Below are 27157 nucleotides of genomic sequence, written 5' to 3'. Positions count from 1 at the left end.
CCTCAGACAGTCAGTCCCTGCTCTCTCTCCTGTGGTCCTTGAGCTCAGTCTCCTGTTTGTCCCCTTCATACTCTACTAAAAACTGTACTTTTATGTGTGTGTTTTTCTGCCTCTGTCTCTTTCTGCTCTCCACTAGACAGTAAATTCCACAAAGGCAACAGATTACATCATCTTTGCTAAAGTTGAGTGTTCGTGTCACCCCAGAGTCATCCTTTGAAACAGAACCTCTGGGATGATGGTATTAGGAGGTGAGGATTTGGGGACGCGAATGGGTGATGAAGGTGGAGCCTTGTGGATAGGACTGTTACCCTCATAAAAGAGCCTGGGGGAGGCTGTCTGCCCTTTCTTCCCTAACAGGACATGTAGAAGTTACCATCTATGAGGAAGCAGCCCTTGCTATACACTAAATCTGCTGACACCTTGACCTTGAACTTTTCAGCTTTCAGAACCATAGGCAATAAATTCCCAATGTTTATACAATGCCTGGTCTGAGGTATTTGTTAGAGTAGGCACACTGGACTGTGATTGTCTTGATTACTGCTGAATCCACACACACTGCCTATTCCTGTTTCCAGAATATAGAAGGTGCTTAATAAACATTTATGAAATGGTGGTATCTGCCAGAAAACTATAGCAACGAAGTCGCAGGACCTTCAGACCATTATGTGAAATCCTCTGTTTCTTTTGTTTTTTCTTTCTTTCTTTTTTTTTTTTTTTTCCTTCTTTCTCTTGAACCGTACTCACAACCTTGCGCTTGCCAGGCAGGCGCTTTTTTGTGATGGAGATGGAACTCAAGCCTCATGGGCTCCAGCTCCAGCCCCACCCTCTGTTTTCTGATGAATAGTTTTCAAACTCTAGTGCAGTGAGACAGCTATTGGAACACTTAGCAAAGCTCCATGGGGCCCAGAGAGAATGGTTGGGACTGATGGATACTGGACTGAGGTCCAGGTTGCCCTGCCTTGTCAGATGCTGGAACCTGCAAACAGGAGCCGCTCCCCACAGGACTGCACCTATATACAAAAGGCTGTAAGGACCCCTGAAGATGGCGCTTATTGGCACGGAGCATTCTAGTGTGTGCTTCATGTGGAGGGGTGGTGGGGAGGCTCTGCCAGTGTGGTGGCCGAGTGGGATGGCCCTGGCAGCTGGAACAGCAGCTCCCATCCATCAGGGTGCAGCCAGCTCAGCGAACCCTTGTCCCTCCTTCTCAGCTGTCTCCATGGACCAGAGCCAGCAGATTCCCCTTGGGAAGGGAACAGATGGCGGGCAAATTCCTGAACAGCCCGGCTTGCTCACTTCCCCAGGTAACTGCAGTTAGGCGAGGAAACATTGCTGCCTTGAATGCTCAGGCCATGCGGGGCTGGCTGCAACCTCTTCCACGGGCATGTTTATTTAAGAGGCGATTTGGAATGTGAGTGACAGCCGGCGCACATACACAGAAGGACTTAAATGCATGTACATATCAAGTGTTTCTTGCTGGCAACCTTGTCCCACTCAGCCCTGCGTCTCTGCACTTATGCTTTTGCCACTCGATAGAAAAACAGGCTCTAAGCACACTTGAAGGCACCTGAATTCCAGATCATTTCTCCCCTGGGATTTAAGATGCGAGTCTCCAGCACAGGAGCCAAGGTTATTTGAATAGCAGCTTCTGAGCAAAAGTAAATAGTGTTTAGAGAAAATCAGTAACATTTCTACTTCCAAAGCTCCTTCTTGGACATTTATTTTCCATACATAAGCCAGTTGCCTTACTGCTAGACTCTAATAGGGTCTCAAGAGACAAATTTTGTGTGCACATCAGTGTGGTCTTCTGACGGGGACACAGAACAGCTCTTCTGGGCCTTTCTCTCTGATGGTAATGTCCTGAGCTTTGCTTGATATTAGATAGGTGTGTCTAGTCCTCCTTCCTCAGGCTGTAATCCAGAATTGACTGGCAGATGTGACCACTTGTCCTTCTATGTCACCAGTCTGACGTTCTGATCGTGAATGACATTTGCAGTGCAACCCTCGGGCAATGGATGCGCCATGGGGAAGCTGTCAGCCACTCTGAGAACATTCTGGTCTGCTTGCTTGTCTTTGGTCTCCATCCCCACCAGAAGAGCAATTGTCACCCTAATGTGACCAGGCACTCTTGTCCACTGCTGAGGCAGTAGCTCTGCACCTGTGCTTAGCCCTGGTTACATGTGCTGCTTTGCTTCTGCCTGGTTAGCGTGGTGGGGGTGTGCATATGCTGGACCAGACATGGGAGAAGCCCACACACCCTGCAGGGCCGAACTGCCACCCCCAACTTACATTATTGTTTCTCATGCTAGATCAAAGCCCCAGAGAGCAGCTTTCTCATTCCAGGTGCTTTAAGTGAGGGATCTCCAGTAATGGATTTGTATCTGCACTCCGGGATAGTGCCCCAGGGTGACTTGAGCAGAAGAGCTGCCTACTATCAGTCCTCTACTACCAATGACATTTTCAACAGAAGCCTTTTGTGTTCACCTGAGGAGTCCTGTTATCTTTGCCAACGTTCACTATCACAGACTTCCATGCTCTTTCCCCTTGGAGTGGTAGTATCATTGTTTTGCAAATTTATGCCATGCATGTAGACTGTTACACTGGGGCTCCCTACAGAGGGTCTTTTGGAAGTTATTCAAAAGAAGTGGGTATTTTTAAATGACTCATTACTTAGAGGATGTGGGTTCTGAGTATTTAACATTAAAGAGCAGGTGACAGTTACTTAGGGCAGAACGAATGATCCAATGCACCAACCACGTGGACTGCTCGCACTCTCGGCCTTTGCTGCCTTCTTGATCTGTGTTTTTTCCTCGGAGGCTGAGCCCCACCCCCTGTGGCACTGTCTGTCCAGGCCTGTCCTTCCCACCTGTGCCCACACACACACCTAGGTGCCAAGCTAGACGCTGATACCGCGTTTTTAGATTAACAAGAGTGAGGCGGGAGTTTGCTCAGTCTGGCAATGTATCTGAATGGGAAACCATTGCTACTTGTTTTACACAGGAAAGAGTTCCAGAAGGCCAGGTGCACTTTATTGGGTGAATTTTTGGCAGTGTCGTGGTGTCTCTTTCCTAAGAAGATTGACAAATCCTGCATGAGGAGCAAGCTTTAACACAGCAGGTTAAGATGTCATTAGCAAAAACCAAGCCCCACAGAGTTACGTGGCTTCCCCTGGAAAGCAGTTCTTCCCTGTCTAATCTTCTTTCACAGCTCATCAATTCTCTGGGACTCAGAAAAAGGTGTTTCCCATAATGTACTGAAAACATGTATTAATAAAAATAAAAATTAGAAAAGGAAGAAAAGTAAAATGTGTTTCCCAGTTGTCCTGTCCTGGGAGAACATTGTTGGTGGACGGAAGCTGCACTCCACGCACAGCACGCACATCTGTGTCTGCCGGAGGGAGAGATGGGACTCTCCTTATCTCTGAGGCCTGAGCCCAGCAAGCGTGTCTGCAGGATGGCCCCGCCATGGTTGCTTGGGAGGTGCTTGGCACCAAGGCCCTGCCTCTTATCTGCTGCCTTAAGTAAACCAGGGAACCTCTCTGAATCGCTACGGGCAGGCTTATTGGTAACAAGGGGTTACTGAGGTCCTCTGCGGCATTCTGAGAGTCACGTGTAAGTCTCAGCCACTTCCTTGCCCATTCCGTGGTGCACACAGAGATGTTTCTGGGACATAGTCTTAGAAGACAGTGGGTAACTTTTGCTTTTTGGCAACTTTAATAGGGGTGATTTAAGTGTCTGTGGGTCAGACCTCACACAAGGTGCGAGTTAAGACAGATTGGAAGGTAGGCTGTGGGTAAGAACTCTGAGTGAGGTGGCCAGCGGGGAAGGTGCTTCACAGACAGAAAGGGGTTCTTCTCCACCAGGGTCGCCTGCTAGAGCGGGGGCTTCAAAGAGTGGAAGGGAATGGGGGCTTCCCTGACTGTGCAGGGGGTAAGTGGCAGCAGCATCTGAAGGGGGAAGGGTGGGCGAAGCCTTTTCTGTGCTGGCTCAGGAGCAGGATCCCATGGATAATCGTGTCAACATGGTGAAAGAGGAGAATCAGGGAGAGCTTCTCTGCTTCTGAGTTGCCTTCGACTTGTCTCTACAGGAGATGTCTCCAGAGAGGAAGGACGGGAGAGTTAAGGCAGGAATTCAGCTCCTCAAGTTTTCAGGTTCTAACAGGTGAGCTATCACTTTGGGATTCTGGAGATACTGAGGTCTGAGGGAATCACCAGTGACCCCATTTTAAAGCCTGACTCAGTCTTCTGTGGCCTATCTGTGGTTATGTGGGCTCAGAGCCAGGCAAGAAAGATCAAGTGGCTTGTATGCAGGAGCAGATTTGGAAGTGATCCACTGAAATGTGAGCCACCATCAGACTTTGTATTTAATAAGTCTACGGTTATTCAAGAATGTGTAGAAAATGTCTTGAAGAAATTTTCCTTGGGCTATGAAGGATAGTCTTCCTACATTTAGGTTGCCATGATGGGAACCAGAATGAGCACACTGGGATTAGCATTTCACAGTTCCAGTGTACATCAACTCTGGTCTACCAAGGAGCTTTAGGATAGGGTGTTTTCATCCCTTTGTCTTTGACAGCTTCTGAAACTTCTAGAGCTGGTGGAGAGGTAGGATTTGGCCCTGGCTTATGGAGGCCACTGATAAAGTAGTAGAGAACTAGAGAGAGACTCATTTGGCCAGTTGGGGGTATTTCACACTGTAAATGGAGGTGGATATGAAACAGGAGCCAAGCCACTGTGCAGCCCCAAGGCCAGCTTCCTCTGTGACTGCCCTCCCTTTCTAGCCACCTCAGTGTGGGCTGCGTCCTGAGGGCACGGACCAGTTCTGAGTGAGAATCTTCAGCTCCAACCAGGATCTGAGTGCTAGCTCCACTGGGGAGTTCCAGTGGCAGCCTCTTCCCCACCAGGCATCCAGGCTCAGCAAGGGCCCCTCTCCTAGACCCCTACTGCATGCAGCTCACCAACTGGGGTACGGTCACTGGCTGTTTCTGTTTCTTTTGATGGGGATGGCAGCCTGTTCCTCATTCCCTGCATGACTTGCTTCACCAAATAAGGAGGTCCGCAACTACCACCCTGAAGCCTGCCTTGACAAGAGGACCCCTGTTTGGCCACCACTGTCCTAGCCCACTTCTCAAGATCCAGCAAAGGTGCCAGGAATGAAGACACCCCCTAGAGTGTAATCATCACACAATGGGGTTTCTAACTAGGGCACTTTCTTCCCATCAGCCCTAGACCCTAGGAAGCCCGGATTGAGGGGAACTGGGTCTGAGGTCTGCAAGTTGTTCCCCTGTTCTGCCTTTCCCTCCTGTTTCACTGTGGTTCCCAGGGAAGGTGGTCCAAATTCACAGGCCAGTCTGGAGCCAGGGATACTGTGGTAGGGCCCTGCAGAATTCTGTGCCTGGGAACAAGCGAACTCTGTTGCCAAGTCTGGGCAAGCTAATCACAAACCTGTCTTTCTCCACACATACTTTATTGACCTGACAATCTGCCCATCCATCCTCCAGAACAGAATTGTCTCTGAAGCTAATCATTTTAAGGCTCCTCTCTACTCCTTTTCCCTTAACATTTACCCCCTCTCCAATTCTCCCACTTCCTCTCTCAGCCTCCCGTTTCCGGTATGGGGAGAGGTAGCCCTGCCCTTATCCATCCCGGCCAGGCTGTGCGAGTGAGGTATGAGGCCTTCTCTGCACCAGCCTGAGACCTTGGGACTTGATGAGGGGGCTGCATCTATAGTCATCTGTCACTTCCGCTTCACATCCTACTCTTTACCTTGAAGGACAAGGCGTGTTGGGCCTGAGTTCAGAGTGTCTGGGTAACAAGTGGGGCGATTTTACAATTTGTTTTTGCTTTCATTTCTCTCTGCTTCCCTTTCCTCTCTGCCTCTCTCAGTGCCATCTGGTTCTTGTGGTCCTCTGGAGCTCAGCTTCACCCCAGGGTCACATCACAGGCTCTCTGAGATTGTGCAAGAAAATGACAGAGATCAGAAGTACTTGAGGTTCTTGGGCCAAAAAAGCATACAAGAAACCCGGCTGCTGAGGTTCTTCCTTGGTGGAAGATAAAGGGCACAGTGTGACTGGACGTGGTTGTGATGGCCACCATGCATGTCCCCAGAGGTCCTCAGTGGCCCAAGTTCACGCTAATTAGGCCAATTGCCCAGGAGATCACAGTGGATACACAGAACACAGTAAAGGAGAAACACACACAGCTGGCAGACAGTAAGAGATGAACAGGGCCCTGCACTCTGGAGCTCTTCATACAGGGTTCTTGACCTCAGATTTAAAAGGGATCACCTCCATGATGTGCATCTGTAACCCACCAGGGTGCTTAGAGCTCGTCTTTACACCAGAGGTCTAAACATCCACCCAGGAGAGCCCCTCTTCACTGAATTCACAACCGTTCCCAGGACAGGGGAGTGAGGGGCAGGGCCCATAGCCCTCTCTAGGTGTCAGCCATGGAGAGAACTGTGAGACCCAGGGAGGGGGTGACTTGAGGTCAGCTGGCAGAACGAAGATAGATGCCACCTTGTGACTTTTGCTGTGAGAACTCCATCCTGGCCAGGCCCTAAGCCAGTGCTGGGAGAGGAGACAGTACTGCCCAAGGCCCAGATGGGAGGCCACTTGCTTGAAGAGCCATATGTTGTGAGGTGTGAGAGCTAGATATGTGGTTCTTCCCCATGAGGCCCTGACAACTCCTGAGCCTCCAAACACACCCTCAGCTAATTCCTCTACTCCCTTCTGGGCTCTGCAGTACCTGTGCTCAGGGAAGCCAGTGAAGGGAGGTTGAGGAGAAAATACAGTCCTCACACTGAGCCCCTGGTCTTCCAGGATCCATGCAATCCCTCAGCCTCATCTTCTTCATCTTGTTCAACCTCCACATCCTGCCCCACGTCCTGCCCCATCTCAGCACAGCCTCCGAGCAAGGGAGGGCTGGGCAGGTACTGGAGGAGCCGGCCTTCCCGCTTCATTTCTGCCAGCTCCTTGGCACAACAGCTGGGTGTGTTGGTCTCATAGGTATCATGGAAGGTGTTGTAGTCCACTTCATAGAAGCCCTTTTCCAAGGTGAGGACTGGAGTAAATCGGTGACCCCAGAGTACCTCTGTATCCATGTAAGAGCTCCGTGCTTGACAAGTCATGCCTGGGGAAACAAAACACATGCATTAAGGTGCAACCACCCATCCATCCAGTCATCCACTCAGTCATCCACCCATCCATCCATCCATCCAGTCATCCACTCAGCTATCCATCCATCCATCCATCTATCCATCCATCCATCCATCCATCCAATCATCCACTCAGTCATCCATCCATCTATCCATCCATCCATCTATCCATCCATCCATCCATCCATCCATCCATCCATCCATCCACCCATCCATCCACCCATTCATCCATCCAGTATTTTTTGAACATTTAATTTGTGCTAAGCATCTCAGGTAGAAGGTTGAATAAGACATCATTTTTGATTTGGAAGAACTCAAATATGGTAAGGGCATACAATTAGAAATAAACATGCAAGACTCTGGAATACACTCTTAGGAACCTAAATTAGAGGCAAGGATATGGTTCCTGAGAACAGCATTCAAGTCTAGAAGATTGAGACAGGAAGAGATAGGAAAAATTTGAAAGATACATTTAGAGTGAGGGAACAAAGAGGAGGTGACAGGCATTTAGAACATGGAGGGATGGTTTCAGGTAAACACATACGGACAGAAACCTACACACTCATGAACACACACAGACATACACATGCCCACATACACACATAAGCACACACAGTGCAGAGGAAACACACACACACACACACACACACACACACACACACACACACACATGAGCTTGGCTTTTTGGTTTGGGGACACTCCAATGCCTCCTTTCCTGCTCCACACAGCCCATGCCATGCCTGTGTATGTTTAGGCATTTCTTTCTCTACTGAGAGGGAGGACAGTTTTGTTTATGGATGAGGAACCTCTGTGCTCAGGGTCATAGGAAACCAGCTTCCTGTTTAATCTTCTGGCTGAGGAAGCTACTAGCTAGTGCTCTTTGGACAATGCAGGGGAAGCCTTCTGTGGCCTCTACCAAGGGCCTCTCTGGGAGGGATGTCACATAAACCAGATCTAGGTCAAAGGCTGTGTCCCACCTAACTGTGGCCCAGGGCTTGTACAGCCCAGGACCCCACATGCAGAGGGCTTGTGGCCTGTTCTCTGCCCTTACAGGTCACCTCCATGGACCCAGTCTCTCCATTCTGTCCTCACCCATCACTGCCACCCTCTGCTTCACAGAGGCACAGAGACACAAGCTAGGCGCTGACCAGCTGGCCCAGGCTTGCAGTTGGCATGGCCTCTGCAGGGGCTTTTGGGGCAGCCCTTTTGGCCTCTTCTGGCTTTTCTTCCTGTCCTTCCTCTAGGGATGCTTGAGTGGGCTGCCCGATCACCAGACCCCTCGTTGCTTGAGATTCTGTCACTGTCAATAGATTGGCAAGGACTGTCCCCGTGTCGTGTCTGGCCCTGTGCTTTACCTGCATTCCTGTTTAGTTATTTAATCCCCCCAACAATGCCATGAAGTTGATTTGCCTCATTCTGCCAACAAGTCAAGCCACCTGCCCAAATGACTCAGGTACTGCTGTGGCAGAGCAGTGCTATTCAAAACCAGCCCTCAATTCACACCCAAGCTTGGCTCTGCAAGCTCGCCAACCATTCAAGCTGTGGGGGTCAGAACAGATGTGAGCCCATGGTCTCCTTCGCTGATCTCCATGGCTGTCCCCTCCAGTGGGTAGAACAGGATGCCCAGCCCGTGGGAGGGGAGGAGGTCAAGCAGTTCAGGTGGCTCAGTGCGAGCCTGTAGGGAAATGTGAGGGGAGGAGCCAGAGGGCCCAGGGGTGCTGGGTCTGCTGCAGAAGGTAAGGCATGGCTTTCTCCTTTGCCTTCAAATCTCTACCTGATCCCCCTTTGTGACTTCAGAGTGGAGCTCTTCCCTCAGAAGCAGCCTCTGTTCTGATCCTGACTCTCACCAAGGGCAAGGTGACCTGGGAGCCCTCAGCTCTGTGGGAGGCAGCTTCCTGTGTCCTGACTGTCCTCAGTCCCAGGGTCCCCTGTGGCTACCACCATATGCTGCCTGACCAGGCTCCAGCCCCCAGCAGATGGCCAAGCAGTGCCCTCTGGCACAGTCTCTGCAGCCCCAGGACATTACCCTGCACCACACTCCCCTGGTCAGCTCCACTGGCTCTGAAGAGGGAACACATATGGAGGGCCTGAGTTCCCCACGCAGCAACCAGCTTCAAAGGCCAGGCAGGTGTGACTGGCTACCTTTGTGACAGGTGCCTGACATTTTTGGGGCCAGTGTGGTACTCCAGAAAGAGCTTTAGATTTGTAAGTGAAGGGCCTGAGTGTGAACACTCACTGTCTGCAAGATTTGTTTGAGGCTCAGCACCCAGATCTATAGTATGGACTGAAGCCAGACTGATATTGTTTGCAAAAATTAGACAAAAAGAATGTGCCACATTCGGAGCACGGGTGGGTTTCTGATAAGGCCCTGTTAGGGTCAGGCCTGCTGATCCGTCTGCCGGATGCAAAAAGGGAAAGTAAGAAAGGAAATAAGAAGCGGGGTATAGGAAGTTGCTAGAGGGCTCCGTGTCCAGGAAGCAGGGCCCCAAGAGTTGATGAAGGGCTTGGGTGTGTGCTCACAGCAGAACTCAGGCACCCTCATGCCCTGGGCTCCTTGGAGAGATCCCCTGGGTGTGTGGCTGAGGAATGAGGCTCTTGGCTCCCCGCTGCCTGTGAGAATTGGCAGCTGAGCAGGGGAGGCCAAGCTGGCCACAAAGCAAGCATCTACCCAGTATATGTGAATGTGTTTGGGTTTTCTCTAAGGAAGGGCTTTTGCACACCTTGGTTTCTTGAGCCAACCAACAGGAAGGATGCTGAGCGAGAGGCCTGCTGCTTCAGACAGGAGTGCACAGGAAGAGTGACTCTGCCAGGTCTGGACCATAGGGGTCCCCAAAAAGGACTGTGCAAATCACCTGAGTTTAGAAAATGCTGGCCCTTTTCTTGATGATGAGATTCACACTATGTACAGATGTGGTAAAGTCCTGCTTTATGAAACCAGCTCACCCTTGTATCCTCCCAGGTTTCCCAAGGTTGTGTGCTCCAGGATGGCGGTGTGATGGCCTGTTGGAAGTGAATGCCATATTTGGGGTCCCCTGGCCCGATTTGCATCCTGGCTCTTGACTCAGTAGCACCTGCTGTGTCTGTGTCTTACAGGGGTGTAGGAAGGCACCAAATTACAGGATATATGTTTAAAGTCTAGAACCAGGCCTGGAAGGTGGAGGTTCAGCCTAGGTTAGCTGCTGATCTTGAGTAACAGTACCCTTAGATCACAACAGGGAACGGATGGGCTGCCTGTACCATCTGGAGTCTCCCAGTCCACTTCTCAGAGGCACTGTGGGTTAAGCTCCCGGGAAGGGTGAGGGGATCATGTACCTGAGGAGGACAAAATGTCTTACCGGTTGCTTCCACCATCCCTTCTAGAATGACCACCACCTCAAACTCCTCCTGGTGCAGCTGGGCCCGAGACATCTCCCAGAAGGGGCTCTTCTCATTGATCTCATGGGAGATGATGAGCGGGGACACCAGGAAGAGACGGTCGTCCCCGGTGTCAAAGCCCACGTTAATGTCTGTCTGATTCAGGGGGATGAACTCCCCCTCTTTGGTCTGCCTCGACTTGATGAGCTTGGCTCGGATGGAGGCCTCCACGATGTGCGAGTTGCGGAGGTCGCCCACCCGGAACATGAAGCACAGCTTCTCGTCCCGCATGGAGATGACTGCGTGGCTGGAGAACATGAGGGTCTCCGCCCTCTTCTTGGGCTGGCTGATCTTGACGAACATGCACCCCACCATGAAGGCATTGACGATGGAGCCCAGGATGGCCTGCACCAGGAGGAGGACGATCCCCTCTGGACACTTCTCGGTGATGACCCTGAAGCCATATCCGATGGTAGTTTCGGTCTCAATGGAGAACAGGAAAGCTGACACGAAGCCGCTGAGGTTCTCCACACAAGGGATCCACTCTTGGTCGCCCACGTGGTCCAGGTCGCCCCGGATGTAAGCGATGAGCCACCAGATGAAGCCGAAGAACAGCCAGGTGGTGGTATAGACCATGGTGAAGACGAGCAGGTTGAAGCGCCACTTGAGGTCCACCAGCGTGGTGAAGAGGTCGCTCAGGTAGCGGTAGGTCTCCTGCACGTTGCCGTGGTGCACGTTGCACTTGCCGCTCTTCTCCATATAGCGCTGGCGTGGCTTCTTGCCCTCGGCCAGCAGGCGTGTGCGGTCCGTGGCCAGGGGCGCGTCGTCGCGGGCCTGTTTGGGGATCTTCTTGGGGTCCCGGGGGGTGACTCCAATCTCCATGTCCTGCTTCATAGCATTCCTAGAATCACCAGCCATGGCTGGGATACATTGGGTTAAGAGACAACATCATGAGTGACGGCTGAGAGTCACAGACACGCAAGACTGAGGCTCGTCTGGGCCATGCTCCGCAGAGCGGCCTGGACTGGGAACTCTTAAGGGCAGGGGTCATGTGCTCTTCTAACTCCTTTGTGTCCCTGGCTCCTCCTACACGTTCTTGCTTTGGGGCAAACTACATAGAAGTGTTTAAAGGAGCTAAAGCTATCTGGGAACAATGTAAAAAATATTGTTTCAAAACAAGGTGGTAGGATATCAACAGTGGTTATTATATTACACAATGTTGTCTTCAAAATGTTTGCACAGATAACCATATATAGGTATTGATAATTCCTACCATTTTGTTTGGAGGTCATATATCATTTTTGTTGTTTTTGTATTGTTTTGATTTTGTCTTCACTGTTATTTTGTTAGTTTTTTTAATCTTTAAAATAAAAAAGTCATTGCAACAATGTATCACATACCTATTATGTTCCATGTATAGTGTTACAATCACCACAATAACTTATGGAACTAAAGACTGGAATCCTCATTATAAACTGTGTGCCTCTGTATTGCGTTGATTTCTAATTATTTCTCCCCAGAGCTAATTTTTTTTTTCATTAATAGGGATTGAACCCAGGACTTTTGTGCTGGGCTGTGTCACCAGCTGCCCTTCCTCCCTTTTTAAAAAGTTTTTGAGATGGGGTCTTGCTAACTTGCCCACACTGAGCTCAAACTTGTGATCCTCCTGCTTAGCCTCCGAGAGTACTGAGATCACAGAGGAGTGTCACTATGCCTTGGCCTCAAAATGACATAATTTTTTGCCTGTTTTGTTCGCTGGTACATTCTAAACACCTAGAAAATAGCCTGGTATGTACAGTGCATTCAAAGTACTTACTAAATAATTGAATGAAGAAATAAGAAAGTAGAGGCCCACAGTGGTAGTTGACATCCAGGTCACCAAACAAAAAGAACTGGAAGAGCTGATATTTAGATTCTTGCTTTCCTGGCTCAAATGCTGTGATTTTTCTTTTATACCTGGGCATCTTCCTTCCTTTTGTCGGGGGTTTTTTAGCAGCAGACACAAAGGAAAAGGCTGCATATGTCTGGTTCTCCAAGTGGTTGCTCTCCCTGTCTGAGTGGGGAGTCTGTGGTTGCCTGAGCACTTACTAAAACGACAAATTGCTGGGTAGATCCACTCTTAAAATTTTTGATCCAGTTATTCATCAAGAAATTGGAATGAGGAGGATGTGCATGTCTCTGGGCTTTTGAAAGGAGTGTAAACAGCTTTTCCTTTGAGAACTTGCCAGACTTCAAAGAGATATCCAGACACCTGCAATACCGCATCTACTCTTCTTGTCTGATATTCTGCCTAAACCCATTTAGAATGCTTTAAGACTCCAATGCAGTTAAATAAGACCATGAAAATCTCTGTAATTAATAACAGCAGCTAAATTCCTGAGCATTAAGAGCTAGGAACTGCACTAAGAAATGCACAATCATTAGCTCATTTAAGCCTACTATAAAGCTATTACACAGGTAGTTATTATCTGTCCAATTTTCAGACATGTGGTAGAGTTTGGCATTAGGTTTACCTGGCTTAAGCGTGAGGGTTTAACTAGCCTGGGTCTTAAGCCGAGTTTCGTAAACCTCCATAGCTCTCCATCTCACCCCCTGTGGCTGGCTATGGATCTGCCTGGGTAGGTCCTGCCTCTTCTTACCACCTACTATGAGAGCAGCCATATCTCTCCAGATGTTAAGTTCCCCTGAAATGCTTTGGGTTTAATGCTTCCTTCTTTGGAATCCCAGCCAGCCCCATCTTGGGATAGTTTGTGGGAGCTCCCATGCCACCACTTTTGGGGCTACTCAAGCTGTGAGTTTAGCTGGACAGATTATCAACAAGAAGTCTGCCTGATAGAGCAACCCAGTGAACGTTCTATAATCCACTGAGCGAGCCCTCCCTCATTGTCCAACCAAGGCCATATTACTCACCCTAGGAGGTCAGATGTCTCTGGCAGGCTTTTTCCTTTGATGCCTGGGCAGTTGTGGCAATTTCCAGGTGACCTTTAGAATATCATTTTGAAGAGGCATGTGAAGGACCATTTGTCTCAGACATCCATCAGCCAGAGCCACCTGCTCCCTGCTCCATCACGTGGCTATTACAAAGATAAATGAAACAAGGAGGAAAAGGTGTGGGTCTCTCTGCAGAATCCCAAGCAACACTTTGCTCTGCCTCTGGGGAGGAGTCTTTGTACTGCAAACCTGACCAGAGATGCTCAGACATGTGAGGTACACTGCTGGGCCTGAGACCCCATGCTCCTGGGGAGCTCAGCTGTTGGGAGTAAGGCAGGGTTTGATGGCACTTTCTGGGCGCCTGGCCATCCGTACTGGGTGGTGCCAGCACAGCGCTGTGTGTGATTCATGGGCCAGGGCACTAGGGAGAGCGTATTCTTCTGCCTTTAGCTCTTGGGAGAGAACAGCTTTCTGCTGATTTTCTGCACTGTTTCCTTTTTTATTTTTAAACATACTCTCATATGTTCTTCTAGGAGAAGCCCTTGTGCTATACTAGAAACAGAAAGATGTTTTCTAGGACACCTTCACCCTGGTCTGGAAACTTTCTGTGTCTAGCAGACAGGAAAAGGCCATTTCCTTCTGACCTGAGGTTGGTGTACATGCTCCGTGCTCACTCGAGCCATGCACAGAAGTGATTTTTGTCTCATTCCAGGCCAAGATTTGGGTTCTCACTCAGGGTCCAACAAACTTGCTCCGTAGTCCACAGAAAATTAACCTTAACTTGCTTGACCTCAGTTTGCTTTTGTATAAATTCCTAATAATATACTTTGCTCCTTTATGGATCTACAGAAAAAATATGATTGCATTTTTAAATGCATAAATATAAGCATAAGTGTACATAGTCATGGGCCAGGTAAGGACATTTTAGTTGGGCTGGGGATTTAGCTCAGCGGCACAGCACCTACCTGGCAAACACAAGGTCATGAGTTTGATTCCCGGTACTGGGAAAAGTAAAGGACATTTTAGTCAATGCATTACAATGAAGATCCCACTAAATTACATCATCTAGGGACACTGTAGCCATATTATATTAAGTCATGCTCTATGATGTTTGATGTTTGTACAACAGCAAAATCAACTAATGTTGCATTGTTTAGAACATATCCTTGATGTATATATGTATTTATTATATTAGTATATTCATGAACTCCCCTTGAATTTAAATTTAATGCAATATTCCACTAGCCCTATTTTGAAGATGAAGAAAGAGGGGCAAGGAATGTCTAAACCATACCTCTAATGGTCCAGTGCAATTTGCAGGGCATGTATTGAGCTAACTGGCATGGAGCCTTTCTTGTCTAGATTTCTTTGAAGGGTTACCAACATGTCACCCTAAAACCACATCCTCCAGTGCTGCCTGCCCATCAAGCCAAACAGATTTTCAGGGATAATGGAGATGGCCTCCTTTAATCAGATTTTCAATCCATTAGGCAAGCATTAACTGAGGAACTACACAGTCCAGCCCTTGTGCTAGGAGCTGGCCATAAAGCAGAGCAGATCATATATGCAGACCCAGCCCTCCCGGTGTTTATGTTCTGGCACCGCAGCTTTGAACCTAGAGTTTGCGCAAAAGTGTGTGTCGACAGAGAGGCAGAAGACAGGCATGGGCCCGGCCGAGGCAGCTGAGTCTTCCAGCTGCTCCCTGCAGGACACCAGAGAAGACTGTGACTCGAGCAAATTCTATGACACCTCATCAACCTGTTACCCTTCATCTTCCGGCCGCCTGTGCACGAGGGTGGGAAGCCTTGCCGAGCCAAGATGAAAGCTCTTGGGGAAGCAGCGCTTCGGGTCCAGCACAGAGGCTTAGTCCCTTTGATATTAAACACGAGTGGAGAGAGACTCAAAAGAGACAAAGGGAGCTGTACTTTAGATGATGAGTGAATCTGACGTCCACCGAAATGGACTGCTGCATGAGGAATCCAGGGTTGCCCAGCACAGGGCAGAAAGCCAGGAGCCCAGCACAGCTGCTCGACAGAGCCACGCTTGGGGAGAGCACTGGGCTGGGAGTCTTGTCTCAGACTGCTTCCCTATCTATGAAAATGGGAGTCCCAAACGTCTGCATCAGTTTTCTCTGTCCTGTCTTATGTATGCTGGGTCAGCATCTGCATCCTCCAGATGTGGGCCTTGGGATGGGCGTGGAAGGAGCTTGGCGGTGGAAGACACACTTGCATATCAATTCGAGATATTGTGTGCACATTTACATGGCTGTACTGGTTGTTAAGATACAAAAACGCTCCAAGCTGGTTGGTGAGGAGGCTGTTGCAGTGCCCTTGAGGACAAGGTCAAGGTCAGCAGAAACATTAAAGGTGAATAGAGTGCATACCTCAGAAGGAGAAGGCACACGTAAGGCAGCAGAATTGTCCTCTGATAAGCACTCCTTGTAAAATCCGGGGATTTGGGGATGGGACCAGCACTCCTGTGACTGGGTCCTGTTCTGTGGCACAGCTGACTCTCAGAAAGGAAGGACAGATGGGGTGAGCCTGGCTCTGGCACAGAAGCCCTTCAGAGGAATCACCGAAGCAGGTGATTGAATCGCTAGAAAAATTAGCTGACAGGCAAATTTCTCCTTCCCTGGTTTTAAAGATGGAGGGGGCCCATGGCAAGGAGCACGGCCACCTCTCGGAGCTGAGACAGCTTCGAGCTGACAGCCAGAAAGGTGCTAGGGACTTGAGTCCTACAACCGAAAAGAACCAAATTCTGACACTGTGGAAAGGGACTCTGGATGCATGGCTGGGAAAGCTGCCTGTGGCCTCAGATTCCCCAGGCACCTGCTCTCCCTTGGGCTGAGGCAATCTGGAGAAAGTTACTTCTCTGAGTCTTAGTTGTTTTATCTGTGGAATGGAGATGATAATAGTACTGAGGTAGGAAAGTTGCTGAGAAAGAGAAACAAAAAGCGCATGAACAGTGTGTATAAACAGGCAGCGCTCTGTAGCATCTGGGTGCAGACCGTACCATCACTGGATGCACACAGACATCTTCCTTGTCGTCATTGCCCAACCATGACTATCTAAGACTTTCCCTCTTTCACACCCAGGCAGAGCCTGTGCTGGTAGCCCAGGCTGGGCTGTTTCCTTTGCACCTGCCACCATCATCCCTACCCTCAAAGGCCTACTTGTGGCTCCCCTGGCTCCTCCGCCCTCATGAGGCAGAAGAGTGGAGAGGAAGTCCCGGGCTGGTGACACCCTGAGCACCTCGGACACTGGCAGCCCTAGAGTGCAGCAGGGACCCAGAGGGCTTTGGCCTGGGACTGTGACCTGACTGAGGGGGCTTTCTGCGACCCCTCTCCACCTCAGGTGCTCAGCCAAGTCCATACTGGGGCTGGACATGCAACTCTCACCTAGTTCCACCCAGGTGTCCCATGGCTTCCACCGGCATGGGGATGAGCCACAAGCCTCTTCCAAAATGCAGGCACAAACTGGGACTCAGAGAAGCCAGGAGGGGGCTGAGGAGAGGGGACACAGAGGCGCCATCCCAGGAATGCAGCAACACAGGTGGGTAAAGGGGGCCCTTCTTCCTGGGGACAGGGAGTCAACCCATGGTTCCGGCCCCCAGAGCCTGTGCCCAAAACACTGGGAAGGGCTGGCCTTTTTCGTATCTTAACAATCAGTACAGCCAAGGTGCTGGTGCTTATGCCCAGGCTGCGACTCACTGTCATGGGCTCCTCAGGGCTTGGAGAGTGCACTGTCCTTTAAGCTCTGCTTGAAGTAGGTGTTCTAGGTTTTCAAAATGACCAACCTTAAAACAAAACTCTTTTTAGTGTTTGCTGAGGTTCAAAGGCACAGAGCCTGGTAGTAACATATTTTAAAAACCCAGCAGGTATTTTGTTGAACATTCGCATCATTTTGCAACTATTCTGTCAATTTCCTGGATATTCTATGGCTTTATTTTTTTGTACCCAAGTTAGTCTGGGTCATAGCACATGAAGTGGTAGGTGTGAATGCCCAGAGAAATCCATACACGGCTTCATTCATCCATCCATCCATCCATCCATCCATCCATTCAGCCAACCAGTCAGTCAGTGAGCCCCCTCCCACAGGTGTGTTATGGGGGTAGAATGTGGCAGAATCTCACTCCCCCGGCATTTCCATGCCTTCTATTCTTGGGAGTCTTGTTAACAAAGCAATTTCAGGTTCACTAGGTATGGGGTTCCTGCACGTGCATTTTTCAAATGGTTCAAGTAAAGCTTCTCTACCCTGAGCGCACCTTGTAACCAATTGGAAACTGGTCGCATGTGATGCTGGGAGGCTCAGTCATAGTGCTTTCCTCCCATGGACACTTTGGACTTTTCTCTAAATTATGCTGAACATGGTGCTAAGGGTTATAATAGCACCAATACATTTTCCTCAGAACTTTCCTTTTTGTACTAGTGGATCTGCTCTGGACACTGCCTGTCAAACCCACGACCCAAGAAACAGGAGGCCTTGGGGAAGCCCTGGGATGCTTCCCATGGCAAAGAGAGAGCTCAGCGTGGCTCACTCCATCACTGCCGCCCGGCCTCTGTGGTTCTAATTAGCCTGTCTGTCCTTCCCAGTCCCCGTGGGCATGCAGATGGCAGCTACTCCTAAAATGCATCTTTCGCCTGGCTGCCTCCTTGACCTCACCTGCACGCCTGGCAAGAGGGGTGCACAGAACAATATCTTGGGCAATGGCCACGGTCCTCCACCTCACTAATGGTAGAAATATTCTCAGTAGGAGGAGAGCCCTGACTGTGAATGCCATAATCCTTGTGGAGGAGGGCCATAAGGACAGAGGGTTGCGGTGAGTGGCCTCTCAAGCTGGTTCCCGGCTCTGATGCGATGGAGGTTGTTGTTATCCTCATTAGGGAATTGTGGGGTGATGGGGCCATGGAGCTCTGCCATGCCTGAGCTTACAGCACAGGTGCTGGTGCTTATGCCCAGGCTGCGACTCACTGTCATGGGCTCCTCAGGGCTTGGGGAGTACACTGTCCTTTAAGCTCTGCTTGAAGTAGGGGCCCCAGAAATGGCTTGTCCTAAGTGCTCCCATAGCCAGAGTAGATAAGGAACCTGGGCTGTGAGGAGGACCCTGTACCAGGAGTAGGGCAGCAGGGCACAGGGCTGTCAGTGGAATGTGGAACCAGAAACAATGTGGATCTAGAAATAGATGGCGTCAGACGGGACACTTCATCGCTGTGGAGCTGTCCCCGCAAACAGCGTTCTGTAACTGCTGGGCTGCCGGTGAGGCCGAGGGTTCCTCGGGTGGGGACGGGACTTGCCACACCAGCCTCGCACAGCCCTGTCCCACAGGCGCCCTGTGCTCCGGGCTCTGCTGGCCTGCAGCCTGGCCTCCTCTGCCACTCAGAGGGGAGATTTGACTCCTTCTGTCTGCATGGGTTGAGAACAGAGAGGCTGCAGATAGGGATGCAGGAGTAAGGCTGCTCCCAGAGCCACTCCGCTGTGCCTTGTTTTAACTCAGGGGCATTCTGCTTTCTAGGACCACCTGTCATGTCTGCACTGCATGCCCCACGCCTGTTTGCTTTTGTTTTGAAAATGTGCTCCATCCATCTCCTGTAGCAGGTTGCCCTGAATTTTTTTTCTTTGCAGAAAAACCCCGGAAATGTATATGTGTGTGTGTGTGTGTGTGTGCGTGTGCCACACACAACTCTAAACCGAGTGCCTTACCTGTGTGTGCTAACTCACCTGACCATCTCAACAATGCTGTTGGCAGGTGTGACACACCCATTACACAGAGAAAGAGACTGAGGTTCAGAGCAGAAAGCAAATTTGCCCTAGGCCACATGGCTCAGCTCAGAACCTGGCTTTGACTGACCTCGCCTGACCCCGCAGCTCACTGTCCCGATCTCTACTTCCTGTCCACCGGAATTCAGGGAGCTTGGTTCTAATGATAATTCCAGTTCACCCGGCCACATACTTTTCTCTAAATTCCACATTGCTCCATAGCTTCCCACCCTGAGTCTCCTACATAAGAAATGAAAATATTCATGGGAGTTATATGTTTAAAAAAGATATGCCATTTTATCAAGAAAATTCTATCTCACCAAATTCTACTGTAATGTACTTGGCCCTCTTAACCTGAAGGTTACATGAGGAATTCATAATACTGGTATGACTATCATGCAGAATTATTATTATGGAATAATAACAGTGATTTGCAGCTCTCTTGGGCTCTTTAGAACTCCTGGGCTGGCTCAGGAGATGTCTACACTAGTGCTCCTGTCTCACAGCTGGAGAAGTACTCCTGCTGAGGCACAGAAAGGCTGGCTCAGTCCCTCCTGGGATGCTGGCATTGTAGACACAGAAATCCTAACTGTGAAGTCTTATGCGACACAAGCAACAAAAGATTTAACAAGCCTACCGGGGACCCTGACCTCCACACTGCAGTGGGGCCTGTGGCCTCTGGAGTGAGGGGCAGCTCAGACAAGGGGAGACCACTGCAGCTCTGTCGGATTGCACCCTTGCCTGGCCCCCCACTACTCTAAGGGAGCAATAAAACCTCCTGTATTTTTTCTGGTATCTGGAAAGAAACAAGTGCCTGATTAGAAATCCTGTGGACTAATCCAATGGCTACTTTGTCATTAAGTAAAAACATTGAGAGCTCATGATAAAGACAAAAAGGCAGAGAGAGAGAAGTCCTAAGTGGGGGTTCTTCAAGGAAGACAGAGTTTTTGTCTGACACAGGGCAGGCAGATCTGGCATTTGGCTTGGGGAGCTCAGCTCTCTGGAGATAGTACAGGATAAAAAGACAATATTTACAAGATCCAGTTGAGCACAGTGAAGTGGGTCCAAACATATTCTGCAGAGGTTAGGCTAAATTCATACTGTGGAATGGAGGCTTGGCGGGCTCACTCACACGTGAAGACCTTTAGGGAATTAATCACTGAGTGGAGCATCTGTGGGGCAGACCCCTAACTTTGCAGCTGAGGTTGCTGGTCTGCGTGGTCCACTTCCTTCCAGTAGAACATTTCGTGGCCCTCCCTGCTGAGCTGGGGGCCACTCGTGGCTCCTTATATCTGCTCTCATTGGGTCTTAGTTATGGTTCACTGGTACAATCCACATCTACCCACTCACTCCTCTGCAGAAGACATGAAAAATCATGAATAAAGCGGCGTGAAAATCAAATTAACTCATTGCTTGTGTTCTCCACATTTGTACCTGTCTGTCTACTGTCTTTCCTGTGTTAAGCCTGCTTCTCTTTGAAAGCTCCCAGCATCCTTCTAGTACATTGTCTTCATCTTAACCCCACCTGGTATGCATTCTGCACTAAAGAATAAAGGGGATTAATAGTTAAATCAAAATGAAAACCACTTGTATCTTCTCCGTGGCCCCTGGGAGAGATTTCCTGGGCTGCTGCCAATTTAGCAGTGATCATTAGAGAATGTGACATAGAAATGTGGAAGAGATGACAGCAAGAAAGTGAGATGATACAAATTTGAATACATTCATATGTACATAAATAGGAAGAGATGTGAGGGGAGGTAAAGGGATGAGTGAAGGAGAAAGAATCCAGGTCTAAGCCCAATAATTATGGCTGAAACCTATTTAGGGGCATCCCATGACCAGATGTTATTCTAAATGTTGTCACATATTAACTTATTTAGTCACTTAGGGGAAGACATGAGGTAGTTATTATTTACCTCACTTTGTAGACAGGGAATTGGCAGCACAGGAGAGAGCTGACTGCCCCAAAGCCAGTAAGCTGTTGATCTGGACTTAACCCAGGCTGGCTTTCCCCAGAGTAACACTCAAAATCTAGGCAAAGCAGAGAAGGGATGGCCAGAAACCCATGAAGGATGAGTGGGAAAGTTTCACAAGAGACCTAATGAAACAGGCTAGCCAGTGAGAATAAGAGACAAAGTGAACAGGAGACTGTGAGTAAGTGGTTGAGAGGAAAAAGGGGATAAAAAAGCAAAGGATGAAGGAGCGGTGAGGGTGACCGTGACATACAATGTAAGTAGGAAAGAAAGCAAATGAAAGAACCAGTCAAGGGAACTTGCGTCCCTGAACACTTCCGACTGGGCACTTCCATTGTGCTGTGTTTGACCTTTTTCATGTTGATTCAAGGTAGATGTTATCAGACCCATTTTTTAGAAGGTGAGCTGAAGGTCTGAGAAATGAATTGATGCCCAAGGTCACAGTCATTTCCTGGCAGTGCAAAAAGAACTGCCAAGTACAGTATGATGGGGAAAGAAATCAAAGGCTAGCTAGCTAACCAATGGAGATACATACTGTGTTCATGGATCAGGAGACTCCATATGTAGTAAAGAGGTAGACTCTCCCTGAAGTGACACACAGATTCAAAGCAGTTCCTGCCAAAAATCCCACAGGATTTTTTTTATAGACAGAGATAAGTTTATTCTAAAATTTATAGTGAGAGACAAAGAAATTCGTAGAGATAAAGTGATTTTGAAAAAGGAATAAAGTAGAAGGAATCAGTCTCCTAATTTCAAAACTATACAATAATATGTGATACTGGCAGAAGGACAGCCACATAGATCAATGGAACAAAGATGCTCAACTTATTTTCCACAAAAATGCGAAAGAAATTCAACAAAGAATGGGTAGGTTTTTCAACAAATGGTGAAGGAGCAATCACATCCATAAGGGGAAAATTAACCTTGACCACAGAGTTAGACCTTACACAAAAATTAACTCAACATGGATCATGGATTTAAATATAAGATATAGATATAGATATAGATATAGATATATACATTTAAAGCAGTGGGAGAAACTCTTCAAGATCTAGGGCAAGCAAAGGGATCTTAGATTTGGCACCAAAGCACTATCTGTAAAAATAAAAACTGATAAATTAACCTGTATCAGAATTGAAAATGTTTGTTCTGAAAAATACTGTTAAGATGAAAAGGCAAATGACAGAGTGAGGGAAAACACCTGCAAACTACTTACGTGACAAAGGACTAGTATAAAATATATGTAAAGAACTCCCAAAACCTCAGTGGAAACAACAGCAAAGACTAATCCAATTAGAAAGTGGGCCAAAGATAGTTTCCTGAAGAGGATATGTAGAAGGCAAATAAGCACTTGGAAAGATGGCCAACATCCTTAGACATTAGAAAAATGCAAATTAAAACCAGAGTAAGTTATCAAACAGTGACAAAAAATAGCAACAACACTACCCGTTGGCAAGGATGTAGAGAAACAAGATCATTTGTCCATTTCTGGTGTCAACGTAAAATGGTATAGTCACTATGGAAAACAGTTTGACAGTTTTTAAAAAATATATGCAACTACCATTTGACCCAGCAATTGCACTTCTGGGCATTTATCCCAGAAAATGAAAACTTCTGTTCACACAAAAGCAGGTATAGAAATATTCATAGACAATTTATTCATAACAGCCTCAAATTGCAAACAACTTAGATGTATTTCAATGGGTAGATGGTTAAATAAACTATGGTATATTTACTCTATGGATGACTACCCAGCAATCCAGCAATCACACACACACACACACACACACACACACACACACACACACCCCTGAATGAATCTCAGTAATTATGTTGAGTAAAATGTTACATACTGTATGATTCTGTTTATATACACTATATGCATTCTCCACTTTGGCCTTTCTAATCTCCTTTCCAACTGCCTGTGTCTAACCTGTGCTCTCACCTCCTGGTATGATCACTAGCACATCTGTCTTGCAAAGTCCCATGGAGGGATTTCCTGTTTCCCCTGGCACCACCACTCCCTGTGGACCTCTGTGCCTATCCACAGTGGCATTTGTCTCCGAGGCTGTAACTTATTCCTGAGCAGGTCTGCCTTCCCCTAAGGTCAGGGCAGGCAGTGCGCAAATGATCCAACCTTCTATCTCAGGTGCCTGTGCAAGGTCTAGCCTGTGGTAGGGGCTCCAAATACTTTTGTGAAAGAATATGAGGAACACTTTGTGTTCATCTAATAAAGGGCCCTGGGGCCTGGACTCCTATGCCTTCTGTTAGCCTTGAGGGATGGTCACCTTCTTGAAGCAGGGCAGCACCTCATGCGCTTGTTCTTCTGGGCTGAATCCTGCACTCTGCTCACGTTCCAAGTGCTCAAGGCCCAATGTGGCCTGTGGTGGGTGGGAGGTGGCAGAATCTGAGAATAAGATTCTCAGAGGGTTGGGCCGCAGCTAGCATTGAGATGCCCCCAGAATCTTCCCTCCTTTTCCTTTCTGAGCCCAAGAAGGGGTATAAGGTGATGGCATTGGGGCCTCCCAGATGGTAAGACAGGGAGCCTGAAATGCAAGAGAACATGTAGGGGTGAGAAGCACAACAGCCCCAACAACCAACTCGAAGAGCCACGAATGAGATCACAATCCTGATCTTCCCGCTCTCCTCTGATGTTCTGTCACCACACTTTCTGGCCACCCTATGGGTTGATCCACCTGCCAACTGGTCAGATTATCCCCTACCTTTGCCCCCAAGCTAGGCTGTCCTGGAATGAAAATCGAACTTAACATTTACACCCCAGCCTAGAACTCCAGGGTCATGTGTTAAAGGTTTGGCTCTGACATTTAACTTAACAGGCCTCTTGGCAAGGCGTACAGGCATCCTGGGCTCTCAGGACTAGAATAGCTTCCTTATCAGAATGTCAAGGTAGGAGGAACCAGAGAGGCTGCAGCAGCGGCCACACTGCCCCTCCACCCCTCCTTCAGCAATAGGAAGCTGTCTGCTCTACTTAAAATTATTTCAAGGAAAGCCACTTCACAAATCTTTTTTGAAACAATACATTCAGGTATTTTTATTCAATGCCTCCCTACAATCCTTTATGCCTGAACTCCTATTCTTCTTGTTCTTAGGAAAAAAACAGCAGAAAAAATCCTCCATGCCTGCAACAGCCTCAGTAGTCATCTGACAAGGGTCCCCTCTTAGGCGTGCTGCCAGCTCCCAGAGACTGCTCTGAGCTTCGCACACAGTGAAAAGTTTAATGTAGAAACAGCCCCCTTGAACTACCTAATGGATTCCTGTCCCCACCCCCTGCACCCTCTCCGTCATCCCCCACCCCCAGCCTTAAAATTGAATCAGTATTGGAGCAGAACATGCAAGCAAGCTTCTGCTAACATTCTCCTAAATGGAGAATGACCACATGAATCTCCTGCCCAAATGACCACATTCCAAGGTCTTCAAAAATTAATTATTCCTGCATGCTATGTGATCAAATAAGTGGCCACTGAACTGTTTGGAAAACAAAAACCAGAAGTAAATGTAGTTTTCCAGTGCATGGATGGGCCACATAGCTTTTGGTGGCTTTGCCCACAGAAGGCAGGCAGAATCCTGTCATTGTAAGAGCAAACGGGGACTGGAAAAGGGACACTAGTCATTTCTCCCCTGCAGGGGTGACTACATCAGAGGTGACCAGAACAACCTTTAGAATCTCAGAATTTCTGACAAGAAGCCGAGTCAAGCCCTTGCAGAGAGCCCTCATGAGACTTTGCTAGCTATGAAGCCTTCTGCTAGAAGCAGAGAGACCAAGAGAGCACTGTGCTCACCACACTGATGTGTCTGCTGGACCCACAGTGGGCGGAGGTGGCGGAAGGCTCAGGGGGACCCATGTGCAGGATCCCTCTGAGGTCTGACTTCAGCCAGGGGAGGCAGCGCTGCCTTGGGCAGGCCCAAGCAGAGCGAGCATCCTCCGGCTGAACTGCTTCCTGATGGAATACTCATTTTCTGTTTAATGCAGACACACTTCTTAAGAAATGCTGCCTGTGAGGAATGCCAGCAGCACCCAGTGGCTCTTGGAAGGGCCGTCTTTAGCGGTGGGTTTCCTTTCTGTTGGGCAGCTAGGTAGGAAGTCCAGGGGGGATTGTTGGGCCTTGTGGAGAGTGTGCAGGCAAGTTCTCTAGGTGAAATTTGCTTTCTTTTAATGGTGCCCCTGGTGCTGAGCTTCCCAGGAGCACACAGCCTGTGTCCCAGGACCCCTGCTGAGGGCCGTGCCCCTCATCTCTGAGCAAAATGATTTGCCTGGGGTTGGCTCTGAAGTTTACAACCCTGGTGAAACTGACCAAGCTTTTCATGTCAGAGCTCAAGCCAGGGCTCTTCTTTCTGATCCCAGAGCATTCACTCTGCTCTCTTCAGAGTCCAGGACACCAGCTGATGGGATTTTCACCTACTTCTGAGCAAAAGGCACTGGGCTGGGGCGGGGAGAAGCCTTGCAGGGTTGCTCTTTGATAATGGAAAGCCCCTCATGTGAAGCCAGAGGACCGGGGGTTTAGAGGGTAATAGCACTGCCGCTTAGCGCTCCAAATTCTTTTCCTCTCATACATAAAACAGGAGCACTCACTGCCTCACAGGAATGGGGTCAGGATTAACTCACGCAGTGCCCTAGCATAGCACCTTGACTCCTCAGGAGCTCCTCACTGTCCTTCCTCACGTGGGAAAGGGTTTGGGGAACTAGCAAGCCCCAGAACGCACAGATTGCTTATGATGAAGACAAGAGATGTTTTGCAGTCAGACCCAGGTGTGAATCTCCCTTTATAAGCTGTGTCGCTTGGGCAAGTTAAGCCGCCTCTCTGGGCTACTGTTTCTCACCTGTAGAATGAGGTGGTAATCTGTGTTGTTAAGAGGATTAAAAGAGAATAAAGTACTAGCAAACGTGCTCGTTCCCACTGATCCTTATCTGGTGTTAGAAAGGGCTCTTGGAAGAGCGCTGGGGTGTAAATAAGCCCCATCCCCTGTTTTGGGGGGTCTGGAAACAGACAGGGTCTGAGCGGCCAGCACTGACCCAGGTCTGTTTCACAGCCTGGTATGGAAAGCCCTGTTTGAGGAAGGGCACAGACAGAAGCAGGGATGTCAGAGCGGCAGTCGGAAGAGATGCTCGCAGCCCTGGTGAGGAGGATGGAACAAGGCCACCCCTACTCAGCCCCATCCTTGTCCCGGGAGCCTTTGGAGCAGTGTAAAAGGTGTTTCAAAAGAAAAAGGGAGTCACATAGGAAATGGCCCAGGCTGACAGGTGGCAGAAACAACGAGCTGGCCTTCCCAGTTTGGCCAGACTTAAAAGAGAGAGCAAGATTAAGCTGAGGATCTAAGGCTAAGGGAATCACGGCCCCACCCGCCCCCTCTCCTCCCAGGGAAGGTAAAGCTGCTGCCCAGGGGGTCACGGCCCTTCCTGCCCTCTTCCCAGGACCCTGGTCTCTCATCCTCCTAGAAAGGGAGAACCCCAGGTTCTCCAGCTTAGGGAGCAGAGATGTTTACAGTCCTCTGGAGGAGGGACTCCCCACCCTAGGGCAGCTGCTGGCTGGCCACAGACATCTCTAATTTCCTGGTGCACTTTGGACCCTCCTTGAGCTTTTCCTTTTCTTCTGACAGGTTCCTTGTGAAAGGCTGCAACCAACGCCCAGCCCCCGACCCCGCCACCCCACGGCCAAGTGTCCATCCTCCCTCAGGAGCCGGGAGCCGGAGCCGGGGAGAGCGGAGGAGGAAAAGCAGAAACTTACTTGTTGAGATCAAAGCTGCCAAGTCCCACTGATGCTAACTTCTGGGATGTCCCTTAGAGCTGGTGCAGGGGGGCCTTCAAGGCTTTTGGGGAGACTCCCTAGCCCCTTACCCGACCAGTGCTGCAGCCCAGCGTCTTCAGGCAGAGGTGACTAAAGCATTCTGTCTTCTGCTCCCGGCCTCAGTCACTCCCTTTCTCCAGCGAGATCGGAGGCGCTCACGCCTCTCTCTCTCTCTCTCTCTCTCTCTC

At 49.1% G+C, this 27157-nt stretch overlaps 1 protein-coding gene across 2 annotated transcripts; it reads right to left on the bottom strand.

The window, feature by feature from the left end:
* Window positions 1–3007: 3007 nt before the first annotated feature.
* Kcnj5 (potassium channel, inwardly rectifying subfamily J, member 5) lies at window positions 3008–27124 on the bottom strand. Of its 2 annotated transcripts, none has more exons than XM_005378542.2 (4): window positions 26910–27124; window positions 13416–13579; window positions 10487–11425; window positions 3008–7126 (listed from the first exon to the last, which is right to left on the bottom strand). In XM_005378542.2, exons 3-4 carry the CDS (start codon window positions 11421–11423, stop codon window positions 6792–6794), a joined length of 1272 nt encoding a protein of 423 aa, XP_005378599.1. In that variant the 5' UTR covers window positions 11424–11425; window positions 13416–13579; window positions 26910–27124; the 3' UTR covers window positions 3008–6791. The 2 variants fall into 2 exon arrangements, with proteins under 2 accessions (XP_005378599.1, XP_005378600.1); XM_005378543.1 differs by having other exon boundaries at window positions 27020–27124.
* Window positions 27125–27157: the final 33 nt, after the last annotated feature.

Source organism: Chinchilla lanigera, unplaced genomic scaffold, assembly GCF_000276665.1.
Source record: "Chinchilla lanigera isolate Chin_1 unplaced genomic scaffold, ChiLan1.0 scaffold00011, whole genome shotgun sequence".
Lineage (NCBI taxonomy): Eukaryota > Metazoa > Chordata > Mammalia > Rodentia > Chinchillidae > Chinchilla > Chinchilla lanigera.
This window is presented reverse-complemented; position numbering and strand designations above follow the sequence as displayed.